Consider the following 16,658-nt stretch of genomic DNA (forward strand, 5'->3'; position numbering starts at 1 on the left):
AAGGAAAGGAAAAAAGTGCAAGATATCATGATCAGTATCTGGAATATGTTTTATTTTGTTTTGACATTTTAAAATGGAAGTCTTTAATTTTCTTCCCATCACATATTCCCTTCTAAATCCGTATTATGTAACACTTAACCATGCTCCTGCAATCTGCCTACACCCAAACATACACACAACTGAGACAATATATATCCAAGCTCTATCAGCAAATGGACTGACCATCAATCTATAACTTTATTCTGGTTTGAAAACATTAGCTAGGCTTATGAGAAGTTTCTCTTGGAGACAATTTTATAAAAGTGATTTAAGGAGCTTTTTATGGTTGAGAATAGTATGAATAGAATTAGCACTACATGTATTTTCTTAAAGATTATATAATACTACTCAACTATAAAATCACCTGTGCTTGTTTTTTGTTTTTAAATAGCATATGTGTAATCTTTCTCTAATCTGTTATATGGCAATTCTTCCACTTTTCCTTTGGATCAAATTTGGTAATTCCTATTTTGCTAGGAGTTAGCCATTTCCTCTAAAGTTTTATGTTGTTGGTAAAATAACATAACATAACATAACATAATTAACGTAACATAAAATAACATAACATAATTGTGTCATCATTTTTGACATAATTCTGACAGCATATATTAACATTTAATAATTCACATACCATCTAAGTGTACGATACCCACTTCTGAGAATCTACTTAATAGAAATGAGTAATAATATATAAAAGTATGTGAATAAGGACGTTTATTATAGCATTGTGTGTTGTGACAATAAAATAACTAAAAGCAGCTTTATTGTCCAACAGTAAATAAATGGCTTAACATATTTTGTGTCATCTAAAAGCATAGATTAATGGGTACAGAGTTTCAGTTTGGTAAGATGAAGAGTTCTGGACATAGTGATGTCGCTTGCATGACAATGTGATGACAATGTGAGTGTACTTAAAACCACGGAATTGTTCACTTAAAAATCATTAAGATGGTAAATTTGATGTATATTTTCCCACCATTAAAAATGAAAATAAAAATAAAGTTTACATTTTTAAACAATTATTATTTTATTTATTGTTCTAGGTCAAGTGAAATGACTATAACTCAGGATTTTTAATCAAAGAATGTGGTGTGTGTGTGTGTATGTGTGTGTGTGTGTGTGTGTGTGTGTGTGTGTTTTCCCTGTATGAGGCATATGTTCAGTAAACAAACCCTAGTAAGGAGAGATTTGTCTGAGACTATCTGTCAATTGGGTGATACTCCTACCCTATTTTAATGCATAATAAGATAAAATACTTTGCCTCTACATCATATGTAAAACTCTAAATAGACTGAATTTTAAATGCATAGCAATTGCATAAATTTACATTGTAATATTCCATGGGTTCATTTTAAACTAATAGGATCTAATTAAAAGAGAACCCTAAGGATACACCTAACTAAATCTAAATATATATGAAGTTGTTATATTATTTTTATATGTTAATACTCAGATTTATCCACAGTTGAATGCATGACTTTTTAATTCAACAGGGATTCAATTAATGAGAGAAAGGAAAAAAATGTTAAAATTTTGTAAAAGAATCTTTCTTAATTTCCATCAAACCACCTAGGGTTATAAATGTATGAATTATAGCTACAGCCTTTGAATAAATATCTAAACTATACTTTTATAATTTGAAATACTGAAATTTTGGTTAAATGTTGAAAAATGAGATATTCTGGTTTATTGACAATTTAGCATAAATCCCGTTCCATTGTATATTCCTTTGAAATTTTTTCCACTTTTGGTTACTTTCTCATTTCAGTAAGTACATTCTAATAAACACAATTTAATCTTTCTTTGATAATAAATCTTATCAAAATGCCTTCAGGATTATCATTCAGAGCATAAATACTCAGGGAGCAGGATAAAATTTTGGAAATAGAGACAGAGAGTTGCTACTGGCTCCAAAACTTACTACTACATGTTTAATGCCAAATTGTTTTTTTGCCAATTTTCCTCTCTTTGTCTGAAAAACATGAGCCAAGTTCTAGGTAATAAAGGTTTTACTTTGTTCAACTATCCCAGACTTCATTCAAGAGAGTAGCAAATTTACTTTCATTGTGAAGTCCGAGCACCTTGCACAACTCAGACTTTTAATTGGAAACAGGATAAAGTGCCTGTTAAGACAAGGCTGAAAAACATAAATTTCCAACTGTCCTCTTCTTCCTCTCATGCTGACAAATTTCTACCAACTGTAAATAACAATGTGTGGTAGGTTGCACTTAGAATACCAGTTGTCCAGGATTCTTTCCTCATGCAAAATGTTTCTCAGATTTAGAAAGACTCAGATATGCTTCAACCAACTGCCTTAGTAATCTGGGTGGGGATTTTTAATGGATTTAATATATGCATCAGATTTACATAGACTATAAACTTACCTTGAATATATAATAAAAATGACAGAGAAATGTTCCACATCTGATTTTTATCCCAGAGACAATTCTCAATGTAAATATTAAAATGATTAAACAAATTATAGATGAAAATGTTTCCCTTTTTCCCATAAACTTCTGCTTAGCAGAGGGAACTCTACTAAAATTTATTTATTTCACAGCAGTTCTAAATTTCTGATTTTTGATCTGATAAAATGTTCACTATAGTTTAGAATGTTTATACTACAATGACCCCAAAATGGCTGGCAAGTGTAGAGTGGAGGTTATTCTGAAAATAATAATTTTTATTATTAAAAGTATTTCCAATTTATTCACTTTTAGCTGAGTTGGGTCTTTGTTGCAGCATGCAGGCTTTCTCTAGTTGCGGCAAGTGGGGGCTACTCTTCGTTGCAGTGCGTGGGCTTCTCATTGTGGTGGCTTCTCTTGTCCCAGAGCACAGGCTCTAGGCACGTGGGCTTCAGTAGGTGTGGCATGCAGGCTCAGTAGTTATGGCACACGGGCCTAGTTGCTCCATGTCATGTGGATCTTCCCGGACCAGGGCTCGAACCCATGTTCCCTGCATTGGCAGGTGCGTTCTTAACCACTACGCCACCAGGGAATTCCCGAAAATAATTATTTTTAACAACCCAATTCCATCTATAATATTAGAGAAAACATATACAAATGAATTGGAATATGGACAGCATTTAGGTGGTTACATAAATAAAATATTAATTTGATTTAGTGATAATACTGTGGTAATTATTCTCTTGGATTTATGTTGTTATTTTAATATAGCATTTTCAGTAAAGTAATACTTTTATATCAGAAAAATAAAAACAAAAGTTCTGGCCCATTGTCAATTAAGTTTATGAGGAAAGATGTTTATAAAGTATATGTTCAAAGTACAATAAAGTAAGCACATGTTCACAAGTGTTTCTACATATTGGTCAACGTGGTGATATTTTAAGACCGGTTTTTATTAGTCTATCTCTATAACATTTTTTAATTTGTATTTGCTTTTTCTCACATAGTCTCCATGTCTTAGCTAAGCAAGAACCCTTGAGGAGAAAATTACAAAATAATTGAGTAAATAATGAGGGCAAATTGTCATCTTTAGTCAACTCTACCGTCTAATAGAAACTGTAGAAAATAAAGCAACACATGAATTTAGCCTGTTATTCTAAGAATTTAAGACAACACCCTTTGGGGTGATGTCCTTCTCTTGCATTCCTTTTTTGCCAGGATCTTTTCCAGCCTAACAGTACTGACATATGTTTTGTTCGGATTTTCTTTTTGAGGGGAGGGCTTGTGGAAGGGGCTGGTTGAGTTATGTGTTACAGACACTGATGATTTTCCGAAGACAGGGTAACATTCCTCTTCAGAACAGTTTACCACGAACTCTAAAGAGAGATCTTGGGAAACCTCTGAGCTGTGTCTAATCTTATAGCATTGTTCCCTGGAATGGTTTAAAGTTGACAATTCAAGTTGAAATTAGCAATTAATTGTGTAAAGTGCCTATATCTTAACGTGTTTATTTCATCTTCAAACTTTATATATTTTGCATTGATTCTGCAGCTTTTACTCTTTAACTAAGATTTTGCAATTTGTGATTATGGAGGCAGCACATCTTCAACGTTTCCTGGCACTAAGTATCTTTAAAAGTCATTTTATGGCTCTCCAATCATTAAAACCTTAGTATTACTGGAGCAGCGAAAAGAACGCTGCCTATTACCTGGGGATAATGCTACCATTATGTTGAAGTTCAATGGAGTAAAAATAAAGGCCAACTACAACATGGGCCTGTGTTTTATTTGACCCTGTGATCATTTAGCACTGGACTGGGAGTCCAGTACAGCTGTCAACTGAGTTTCCAATGCACTCAGGAAAGTATGCAACCTATATGCTATTTCGAAACGATTTAGGGAATTCATTTAAAAAAACAAAAAAATTATGAGAGTCACGCCTAGGTCTTCACCTCCTTTGATTTTGGGGTCAGTAGCCTAAAGGTAATATTTTAAAATAATAAATAAAATTTCAAAAATAAGAAATGAAAAATCTAGAAACCATTTAAATCTTTTTCTTTCTTTCGTTCTTTTCTCTTTTTTTCTTTCTTTCTTTTTTTTTTTTTTTTTTAACATCTTGGCACACAGCAAGCGGGAAGTTACTTAGCACGGTTCCGGGTTTCCTTGCGCCCCGCCCGCTCGCCCTACCACAGCTAGAAGCTTTTAGTCCCTGGGTCGGTGTGTCCTGCAGGGCGCAATCCCTGTCCATCGGTCTGAGCTCTGCCCGCCCGCCGCGCATCTGCCCTTCTTTCCTGACTCCGCCCCGCATCTGTCCGGAACCTCCTCGCGTCTGAGCTGACCCAGTGCGCGTCTGCCAGTCAGTCCCTCCGGACCCGCCGCGAGTCTCAGGCTGCCGAAATCTCTGCGCGTCACTCGGTCCGTACCCAGTGGGCATCTTGGGTATCTGGGCGGTCTCCGGTCCCCCGCGCGTGTGTCTGTCTGTCTGTCTCTCTGTCCGATCCGCCGCCTGCAGCCTGCCTGCCCGGCCGCAGCGCACCAAGTGTCCAGTCTGCCCTTTCGCTGACGCTGAGTGTGTGTAGCGCGGCCTTAGTGAGCGCGAGCCCGCCTGAGACCGGCCAGGCAGCCGGCGGAGGAATACATGTTCGGCTCCTGCCCTTGTTGATATCATTTTAAGCCCACACGAGCTTGAGGCCTATATTTATGCAGAAAACGGGTCGTGAGGCCTCTGTCGGCAAGGCTAGGTGTGGGGAGCCAGCCAGCTGCTTGATGATTTCTTACAATTTAACGGGGAAAGGGACATTTCTTTCCTACTACTGGCTTTTGAAACTGATTTTAGATCTGAATGGGTGGAAATTCTAAGCCACCTTAGGGAGAACGGATTCGTTATTGGGGTGCTTTTTTGTCTGATGCATTTGTTCTGAGCCTGCTGACCAGCTGTTTCTGAACTTCATTTTCTCAGCCTCAACAGTGATTCTGAGTCTGCTTTTAGCTTCCTTCGCCTTGGCTTTTTTTCTGTTTGTGAACAGCTGCTTGGCCCATAGCTTAGAGAAAGCAACCTCTTTTTCTCTCCCAAGAAAGCCTCCTCCCTGTGCTCAGAGAGATGGGGAGTGGGGAGCCTAATCCTGCTGGCAAGAAAAAGAAGTACCTCAAGGCTGCCCTGTATGTGGGTGACTTGGACCCAGATGTCACCGAGGACATGTTATATAAAAAGTTCAGGCCTGCTGGCCCTCTTCGCTTCACCCGAATCTGCCGTGACCCGGTGACCCGCAGCCCCCTGGGCTATGGTTATGTTAACTTCCGCTTTCCTGCGGATGCTGAGTGGGCCTTGAACACCATGAATTTTGATTTGATTAACGGCAAACCTTTCCGCCTAATGTGGTCTCAGCCAGATGACCGCTTAAGAAAGTCTGGAGTTGGAAATATATTCATCAAAAACCTGGACAAATCCATAGACAATAGGGCCCTTTTTTATCTGTTTTCTGCTTTTGGGAGCATTCTCTCCTGCAAAGTAGTATGCGATGACAACGGCTCTAAGGGTTATGCCTATGTGCACTTTGACAGCCTGGCCGCTGCCAATAGGGCCATCTGGCACATGAATGGAGTGCGGCTCAACAACCGCCAGGTGTACGTTGGCCGATTCAAATTTCCGGAAGAGCGGGCAGCTGAAGTTAGAACTAGGGATAGAGCGACTTTCACCAATGTTTTCGTTAAAAACTTTGGAGATGACATGGATGACGACAAACTGAAGGAACTTTTCAGTGAATACGGGCCAACTGAGAGTGTTAAGGTAATAAGAGATGCCAGTGGGAAATCGAAAGGCTTTGGATTTGTGAGATACGAGACACACGAGGCTGCCCAAAAGGCTGTGTTAGACCTGCATGGAAAGTCCATCGATGGGAAAGTCCTCTATGTAGGGCGAGCACAGAAGAAAATTGAACGCCTGGCCGAATTAAGGCGAAGATTTGAGCGGCTGAGATTAAAAGAAAAAAGTCGGCCTCCAGGGGTGCCTATCTATATTAAGAACCTAGACGAGACCATCAATGATGAAAAACTGAAGGAGGAATTTTCTTCCTTTGGATCAATTAGCCGGGCCAAAGTGATGGTGGAAGTGGGGCAAGGCAAAGGGTTTGGTGTTGTCTGCTTCTCCTCTTTTGAAGAGGCTACCAAAGCAGTAGATGAGATGAATGGTCGCATAGTGGGCTCCAAGCCTCTGCATGTCACGCTGGGCCAGGCCAGGCGCAGGTGGTGAGAATAAGAATGCTCAATTTGTTTCAGCCTTAAGCTGGTGCCTACTTAGTTTGGGCTACTTTGTGATAAGAGGTTATTTTATGTGAATTCACAGCATTTTTTAAGTGAATACTTTCTTTTGAAAAAAAGTGAAACTAGAAAACCTTGTTCATTTTAGTGAAGAACATAATTTCTAATTGTAAAACTGTCATTTTGTACTATTTTTCGATATAATAGCCTTAGGAATATGTAGAATAAAATTTATTCCTCCACATGCTTTTTTGCTAAACCAGTCAAGTGAGGTAATGGAGTATATTTCCTTCCTTATTTCACTAATACTACTAAATTTATTTTCTCCTATGAAAGTATTCTCGAGATGGTCCTTACTTCTGAGTCTATCACAGTGAAAATTTCTAACTTGTTTTTTGAGAAATCAGTAGAGCAGGGGAAAGCGTATATGATCCAGTTAATATTTGTGTATAGGTTCACTTTAAATTATTATTTAAAATGAATATTCCTTTTAAAAGATGTGAGCTTTCTTTCTTCCTTTTATTTATTTATATATTTTTTCCTTTTTAATATATTGTGGGCATACCACAGACTTGATAGTGACTTTGACTAAGTTTTGAGAGTTTTCGTTATTAACTTCATGCCCAGAGAAAGAAGCATATTGGTATTTCCTCAATCAATACCTTAGAAAATTAATACTTTAAACATTGATTATTTAAATTCTAAGTTTCATCTTAAAAACCTTTTCTGAAAGCTTTGATATTTGAAGACAGTCTAAGGAGCATTCTTTTTTTTTTTTTTTTTTTTTGCGGTATGCAGGCCTCTCACTGTTGTGGCCTTTCCCGTTGTGGAGCACAGGCTCCGGACGCGCAGGCTCAGCGGCCATGGCTCACGGGCTCAGCCGCTCCACGGCATGTGGGATCTTCCCGGACTGGGGCATGAACCCGTGTCCCCTGCATCAGCAGGCGGACTCTCAACCACTGCACCACCAGGGAAGCCCTAAGGAGCATTCTTATCACTCATTTTTCTAAACTCCTTAGTAGGTATACATGGATCATGTTTAATCAACAAGAAAGGTGAATAACAGCACTGAATTGCCTTTGTCTATAAATAACTTTAGGATTAACTTCAGCCTCTATTGTGTCAATATAGAAGGTAAACAATCCTGTAATGATGTGGAAAACTACTTTGAATAACATCTTCTATTAAACTTGTCATTATCTCTTATAAATTGTTGAATATATCAATAAGGTAATATTCACAGATGTTTCAAAGTTAAGGAAAAGGTCATTTCTCTTGATTAAGTCACATGCCTCCATCTATCATATGAGAGCTCTTAATTGTTTTCTTTTTGTCTAGCTGCTTGGAAGTTGCGACAAAATGTTCTGTTCTATATTGCAATTACATTATTTAGCCTGTAATTTCTATACGATGGACTTTCTGTGTTTCACTTTTAGTTCCCTCTTCTCCATATCCATCTACCTTCCATCCATATTACACTTGCTTTCATATTTTCTTTGGATTGCCTTTCTTTTAATATACGCCAGTTCGAATCGATTTTGGGATTAGAGAGATAAATACCTAATTTATGTAAAATTGAAATAATTACTTTTTAAAAATAGGATTCACTCATACCACAGATCCAACAGTAAGAAAATGTTTTAACTCTATTCTCAGTTGGTTTTTATTTATATAGAAATCTTTGGTTTCATACATAATACAATATAAATATATAATTTTATTAACACTTTTGTTGGCTATTTGCCCATAAAATAATGAGAATAACCTGTTTCTATGTAATTGTTTATCTACAAATGACTTGTATATTCATTATCAAATATTTTCAAATGGAAATTACTGTTTTTATTGATTATAAACATAATACATGCTTCTTGTAAAATAATGTACAACAATGCAGAAACTTATAAAGAAGGAATTAAAATTCCCAGAGTTCAGAGATAACCACTATTAATATTTTGTGTGTGCATTAATATTTTAAGTGTGTGCATATACTTTCATGCCTTTTCCTCTATGTATACACACAGTTTTACAAAAAAAAAGAAAACATACTATATGTACTGTTTTTTTATTTTAAACTAAAACATAATCATCTTTTCATATCAATAAATACCAATCTGTATCATCAATTAGTGACTGCATAGTATTCCATTGGGTGGATGTACTATAACTTACCTTAAGTAGTTCATTATTGAATGAGATTTACATGCTTTTCAATGTTTCTACATTTGTAAGCAATGCTGTGATGAGCATCCTTGCTTAAAAACAGTATGAGTTATAGGAGCTTGATAAAAAATATCTAGAGCATGTAAAAGCTTAAATCTACTAGAAAAATAAAAATGCACATCATATTGATATATATGTATCTAAAATTTGAAAAGTTAATGATATATTCTTCATTTAAATACAAAAGAAAAACTAACAGGATATAATTTTTCATATTTTATGAGTCTACTTGCTTTACATCATTGTGATCATTAAGATATATGAAAATGAAGCAACTTCAAATAAAATTTAAAATTCTTACATTGGTAATTATTTACCATATGTATTCTCTATTCCTTTTCCCCATTGCCAGTTTTCATTTAAATCTGTAAACCTGAAGTGTCAGTGTTAAGACCTTTACAAATGCTTTGATTCAGAATAAATCACAAAAGATTTCTGGAAGGTAAAAATCCGCAAGTATAAACATTTAATACATTTTGGGAAATTATTTAAGAATTTAAATTATTACTGTTTTCAAAAAGCTAGTCAGTATAAAGAAAAGGATTAATTAAAATGTGGCTAAGTACAGATAAAACATACATGTTAGGACCCTGCAAATCAGTCAAAAAAACTCTGTAAATTCAGGTGGAAAATATAAATATAAGCAGGGGGAAACTATAAAGGAAAGGTAATCTCTATTTAAACACAAACACCTGGGTAGTTGTTCAATCTTGTACTTTTCATTTTTAGCTACATTTAATACACTTCTAATAATTAAGGCTTCCAAGGGGGAACAAAATAACTGAACAGCTTAAATCAGTGACAAAGCATTAAAATAGGTTATTATTCATTTTCTAGATGATTAGTAAAACTATACTGTCAATGATCAAGTTAATAGTGGAGTGTTTAGTACTAAGGTTTTGTTTTTTGTTTTTCATACTCTTTTTTTCAACTTTTCAAGATAGTCACTTGTACAAGTTTCAAATGTTCCCAGGGAGAAGAAAATTAAGAACACTTTTTGTGTGTGTGATTGCAAGCATCATAGAAAAGGTTATTTGGGGAGGATTTTCTGTATAGGAAGTTTCAAGCATCCTGGTGCTTTTCTGGTTGAATCTATGGTTAAGGGGAAAAACAAGATGTTACATGTGTAAGTGATATTTTTAGCCGAGTGAAAAAAGTAAGAATTACTTTTTTCTTTAAGGGAATATTTAGGAATGGAGTGAATACCATCTTACCTATAAATAAATAGCCTAATTTAAGGGAATAGTTAGAAATGTATCAATAAATGACTGATTATAGATGATACAGGTGTTCCCAGTACCTATGACAAAACTTGGAATATAATTAGCATTCCATGATTACTTGAAGAATTAATGAGTTCATAACCTATGGATTATATCTCTCCACTTGTTTGCTTTCAAATTCTCTTTTCAGTATTTACAAGAGAAATGAATTATTACAGAATAAGCCATTTTTATTAAATCTCATCCTTTGAAGAAATAATTAAGAACAGATTGGTTACATAGATTGGTGCTTTTAACAGTGTTACTGATGACACAGATTCATGCTTATACTGTTAAGGTGTTATCAGTGCTTTTACTCTTATGCCCTCTTTTTTCTCAATGTTCAACACTTGATTGATGGGCCTACCTTAGACAGAGCTTCTAATAATTGGCATAACTTAGATAAAAGTCTATTTGTAGAGTAACACTTTTTAAATAAATTATTGGGATGGTGCTTCAAGACCAAGACTATTCCACAAGATCTTGCTCCTATATTGAACCAAGCAATGATGATCATCCCTGAGACACTACTGCTTGTGCATGTGAAATGAATTAATTCTTACATATTTCAGGTTGTTATTTACTTCCCATGAATTATAACCTAACAAATGGTTTCCTGGAGCCTTAAGAAAGTTAATGCATCCCACTTGGCTCCAGGTGATCATGGTCAGTAGTTAGAAGTAATCTAGCTACCACTGAATATCTGAAAAGAAAGAGGCCTAACTCAACATACAAATACTGAGGATGTAATTCCCATGAAACTTTTTTTTAAATTTTTATTGGAGTATAGTTGCTTTACAATGTTGTGTTAGTTTCTACCCTACGAAACTTTAAAAAACCAACTCCAAGTACTTTCACACTCAAAAGTCAGAGTCAGTTTTAAAAGGTCTCCCATTTGGCACAAAAAAAAAGATCAATGTTCTCACTAAATTTCTCATCAAAATTTGAGGCCTTCATAGTTTATTTAATTTTAAAAAATATTTAGTGCTTTAAAGAGACTGCAAGAAAAAGGACGAGTGCTGATATTGTATGGCATCACTGTCTCAGTCATCAGAGTAAATTAGTTTCTTTGTTTTAGAACTAATAGTAAGTAAAACACCAGATGTTGACATCTTTTGTATAATAAATAAGACTTCTATAATGTATAATAAATAATTTTACATTTTTTGAGATTGATCTGAAACTTCCAAAAGGGTAAATTATGCTTCTGAAAAATCAAGGACTTCTAAAATCAATATTTGGGGGGCATTTAAAAAGTAATTTTAAACTAATTTACACAGAATGGCAAGAGACTATTCCTTAAGTCACCACTCAGGATTTGAGGCAGACTAAATTCCTGTAAAGAACAAACGCAGAGAGGAATTTCCAAGCTCTTTTTTCAGAGTTTCAGGAAGCCCAGCATATATACCTAATTGGTTTCATTGTACAAAAAAATATATAATACATTAATGTCCCTAAATAAAGGAATAAATACCTTACTTTTTGTGTGATGAAGGGCAGCTTTATTACATTATGGCAAGGATGGTAACAAAACAATGCAAGTCAAGATGAAGAATGTATTTCCCTGTTCACTGAGGAATTTTTAAAAAGGGGGATTTGTGAAATAATTCAAGAATAATTAAAAGAAGGAACATAGGGAAACAAAGAGTAATTTAAATGTTATAAATCTAACTGAATACTATAAAGACAGTAAAATTCTACCTAGTTTGATATCTGCTTTAGGGTGAAGCTTCATGAATTGTTTTCGTTCACTGCGTATGGGTATTCTTAACACTGATTTGACTACTACAGTAACACTAAACCTTTGGAATATTTCATTTCTAAGTGAATTTCTTAAATAATTATTGGTGCTGGTCTGCTCCTCTCTATTCTCTTACCCCCATCGCCTAATCTCAACTCCATCCTTCTTAGAACACTCAAGTTTATATAAGGTATTTCTGGTTTACATAGTTTGTCAAAACATCACCTCAAACACTTCTGTCAGATGTGCATGTATGTGATGTTGTACCATTTTGTTGAGATAAAGTTTCAGAACTTGCATGTCAAGCCACAGTAGATAGTGGAAAACATCTACTGTTTATATATGGATGAATGTATCTAGCTGAAGATATTCATTTTAAAATAATGTAAATATCAGAACGATGCTAATTAAAACAACAAAGCTGTGGGGTCTGTTTGGAATTGTGGTTTCATAATGTATACATGGGCTGGAGCATCTGATTACCAAAGACTGAGTAATACATATTGCTAATGTGGGACAAATTTTGAGATATGAAAGCAACATTCCAAGCATAACGAGATAATGCTAAGAGAAACTGTCCAACTTTTCTGAACGGGCATCATAGACAATGAATATTATCTCTGTGCAGCCTTTAGTTGTTATGTGGAGACACACCACAATAATGTGAACTCTCTCAGTCAAAGAGTAATATATAGGAAGATACAGTTTTCTGAAACTTCTATTATATTTTGATGTAAGTGAAACAAACTGAAAGAATGAAAAAAAGTATGAACTAAGTATGTCTCTTACTTTAGTCTCCAAGAGCAAAAGTTTCACTTTAAGCAGAATGATTTTCTTAGATCACTTGGTCATTTTAACTGTTTTTTATCTTTAGATTGTGAGAGATGCAGTTATGTAATCTATTTTATTGCTGAAAGACAAATGTATTTCCTCAATATATTCTATTTTTAAGATAATATATAAACCAGAAAATGGTGTCGCAATCTTTCCTCAACAGCAAGTTTCACCATACAGATCACTTAAGCTGGATTTCTGATATAAGTAATTGCATGCTTGAAATTTTATCTCTAATCTGGGGCCAAGAATTTAGGGCTGTGAGAAATGTGTTTTAATTGGTCTTGGAGCATACTTTTTTAGAGTACTGTTTGGTAGAACTTTTCAAGTTTCTGGGTAAAATTGAAAAAGTTTTCAAGTATTTGAAACAATATGTAATGTGTCTCTAAAATTAGAATTAGGGCTCATTGAATAACTAAGAACACTATATTAAATGATTTTAGTCAGTATTAGGAATTCATCAGTAAAAGGGGAATTTCAGATAAATTGAGAACACATATTTTGAAATGCATAAAAAATGAATTAATACTAGTGAATACATTGTTCTCAGGGAGAGAGTTCCCACAAAAATATTTAAAAGTAAAATTGGATACAAAAGGGCAAAAAAATTCATGGGAATCTTTCACAGCTACTCAGAGAGAGGAGCCACATTTCTCTGGTGACCCATCAGCCGAGGCCCAAAGGAGCAACGGAAATATAGAGAAGGTGGAGAAAAGAGGAAAGTTTTGGCCTTTAGAAATACGAACTTGTAGTGCCCCATGGAAACTTCATTAAGAAAAGTCAGGATTTAACGCTTAAAATTCTCTCAAGAGATAAATTATTTCTTCCTTTCTTAATCTCACATACACTACTTAAAATCTCAGGACTTCCTGGAATTCTCATTAAGATATTCCAGCAATAATTTCTAACTTCCAACAACAATGACTCTGAAATGTGCTATAGTGTTTTGATTTTTTTAAGCTCCCTATGTTTTAGTGTTTGAACTCAGTTAGATGTCCCAAGATTTACGCTTTCCAACATGCACTGGTAAATTTATAAATTTACTATGACACAAATGGTAGATCATTTGTATCAAAAATTCAAGGTTTGCTTGGTGATGGGGGAGGGAGGCAGTACTAATTCTAGTAAAGTTAAAATCTTGTTGTTTATAGGGAAATTAGATGTGCTGATGGATGGATGGATGAATGAATATGTGCATACATACATAAATATATGCATAAACCATAATAAAGAAGGGATAAAAAGAGAGATAAGAACAAATGCATGGAACCCAGGAATAATGATGTATCCTCTGTCATATGGGTTCAAATTCAGAACCACAGACCTCCTACACCAAAAACAATGCTTTGATTCCCAAGCAAGGCTGTGTTCCAAGGAAAGGTGATAGGACACATGATGACGGGTGGAAAGAGCCATAGGCAGGTTTGGTCCCTGTGGCAATTTACTCCAGTGAGATCTTTATAATGAACTGATATTTACCAGCATGCTGGCGGTGAAGTACTGGCCCACATGTAGTTAAAAAATCAGTATTGAAACTTGCTCAGTGCAAGTCGGCATTCTGTGTTTCTCAAAATTTGCTCCAGAGCGTCTCAGAATCACCTGGGATGTTTGTTAAAATTGAGATTCCTGGGACTTGCCCTTGGCTTACTGAATCAAAACTGATATAGCAGTGATGAAGGTGGGGTGAACAACAGAAATCTACATTTTTCTCATAGCTTCCAGGTGATTCTTATGCACACTTACAAAGATCTAGAACAAGAGTCAGCAAACTTTTTCTGTAAAGGACCAGATAATAATTTTTACCTTTGTGGGATAAGAAGTAACATCAAGGATATTATCCAGGCACCTATACAACAAGAAAAATCAAATTTCTACACATTTTAAAATTGAAAAAAATTCAAAATATAGTGATGATAATGATAAAAGAGCATTTTTGTTACGATTCTAATGAGAAGAATTTGGGGGGTTACACTTTGCTAAATTAGGGTTCAAAGTTGGTTTTCTCAATCGTCAAATCAATTGTAAATGTGTTCATCTGTAAAAACCCTTTTAACTTATAGGCCATACAAAAACAAGTGGCGGCCCAAATTTGGCCTGTAAGTTATAATTTTCCAACCCCTGATCTAGAAACACTGGTCTAGAGATTTTAGCCTAGAAAATATTTCCCAACGTTAGCAAATTAAGATAACTGGAAAAAACCCAAAAAACAACTTATCAACTTATATGATTCAATAAAATAAGTTAAAGATGAAATAAAGTTAAAAATAAAAACAAAAATAATAATAGTCCATAAAAGTACTAGAACACAGTAGAAGTGATTATTTTTTTCCAAATTTCTGGATAGGGAAAAATTTCTCAACAAATGGTAGATGAAAGTATCCAAAACAATCCCGTTATAAAAAAGCATCCCATTTGAGTAGGAAAAATGTTATATACTGTATGTACAGTATATACTGTGTGTACATGTATGTGTTTATACTATGTATGTGTGTGTGTGTGTGTGTGTGTGTGTAAAGACTATACAATTACATCAAAACACTGAGTAATTTTCTTTGGTTATAAAATTATAGGTGATTATTGTTTTCTTCTTCTTTATTATTTTTTTCCTAAATAGTTTATAACTAAAATGTAGAATGTCTTTAATAAAGAAAAACGGTTTAAAAAATATAATTACAAAGATTTCATAATAGCTGAACATTTATCTCCTCAACCTCCAAGTCTGCTCCTTCTTGTATCTTCTCTATCTCAGTAAATGGTATCACCTTTCTTGCAGATTTTAGGCTAGAAACCTTGGAATTGTTCTTGACTCCTTTATTTTTCTCACATCTCACATCCAGTCAGTCAGGAAATTGTGATAGCTAAGCCTTGAAGGTATATTCAAAGTCTATGACATTATCACCTCTATTGCCAGCAAGCCAGTCCAAACCACCATCATCTCTCACTCAGATTACTTCAGCAGACTCCTAATAGAGCTCCCTGATCTCATCTTTTTCTTCCTACACTCTATTCTTCACACAACTGGCAGGATTATTCCTTACAAAAATAAGTCAGATCATGTAATTTCCCTGCTCTCAATGTCCAATAGCGGTCCATCTCACACTCAGTGAAGCTCAAAGTATTTACCATGACCTTACATCACTGATTGAATCTTTTATTCCTCTTTCCTTCTCTCATGTCACTCCCACCACACTATCACTTCAATATTCTCAGAAATATCAAGCACATTCCCATGTCAGTTCCTCTGGTCCTGCTCTGTCCCTTTGTCTGGAACTGTCTTTACCCAGGTATATGCATGGTTCATTCTACCCATTTAATCACGTCTCAGCTAAAATGTCACCAAATAAAAAAGACTTTTCCTCACCCCTCTATATAAAATTGCAAATCTTATTCCCTTCTAGAACTCTTTATTCCTCTTACTTAACAGAACTTATTTTTCTTCATAGCATTTAAAAATACCTGACATATTTTATGCTTATTTGCATTATTTTCCCCCACCCCACTACCACTACAATGTATTCTCCACGTAAGCAGGGATTTTGTTCATTGCTATCCCAGTGCCTAGAAGAGTGACTGATAGGTAATGATGGTAAATAAATATTTATTTAATAAATAAGGAAATTCCCTGGCAGTCCAGTGGTTAGGACTCCACGCTTCCACTGCTGGGGGCCCAGATTCAAACCCTGCTTGGGGAAATAAGATCCCGCAGGCTGCGTAGCACAGCCAAAAAAAAAAAAGTAATAGATAAATTGCATGACATGATGAAATGTAACATGACAGGAAAGAGAGATTATTATATAATATTATGATATCATATCTTATCATAAAATGAAGCAGTATGCATTTTGCTAATGAGGAAACAATAACAGCAACATAAAACCTTCCCATGTAGGACAAAAAG

The 16,658-nt window shown here is 35.0% G+C and overlaps 1 protein-coding gene across 1 annotated transcript; it reads left to right on the forward strand.

Annotated features, from left to right (window-relative positions):
* Positions 1 to 4,849: 4,849 nt before the first annotated feature.
* Positions 4,850 to 6,812, forward strand: PABPC5 (poly(A) binding protein cytoplasmic 5). The gene has a single exon (XM_027086131.1). The coding sequence runs from the start codon at positions 5,544 to 5,546 to the stop codon at positions 6,690 to 6,692; it is 1,149 nt and encodes a 382-aa protein (XP_026941932.1). The 5' UTR covers positions 4,850 to 5,543; the 3' UTR covers positions 6,693 to 6,812.
* Positions 6,813 to 16,658: the final 9,846 nt, after the last annotated feature.

Source organism: Aethalodelphis obliquidens, unplaced genomic scaffold, assembly GCF_003676395.1.
Source record: "Aethalodelphis obliquidens isolate GAN/ISIS:26980383/991018 unplaced genomic scaffold, ASM367639v1 scaffold54, whole genome shotgun sequence".
Taxonomy (NCBI): domain Eukaryota; kingdom Metazoa; phylum Chordata; class Mammalia; order Artiodactyla; family Delphinidae; genus Aethalodelphis; species Aethalodelphis obliquidens.

Bases quoted from the DNA above. Each gene is read 5' to 3' on its own strand.
- PABPC5 (XM_027086131.1), top strand. From the start codon at position 5,544: ATGGGGAGTGGGGAGCCTAATCCTGCTGGCAAGAAAAAGAAGTACCTC.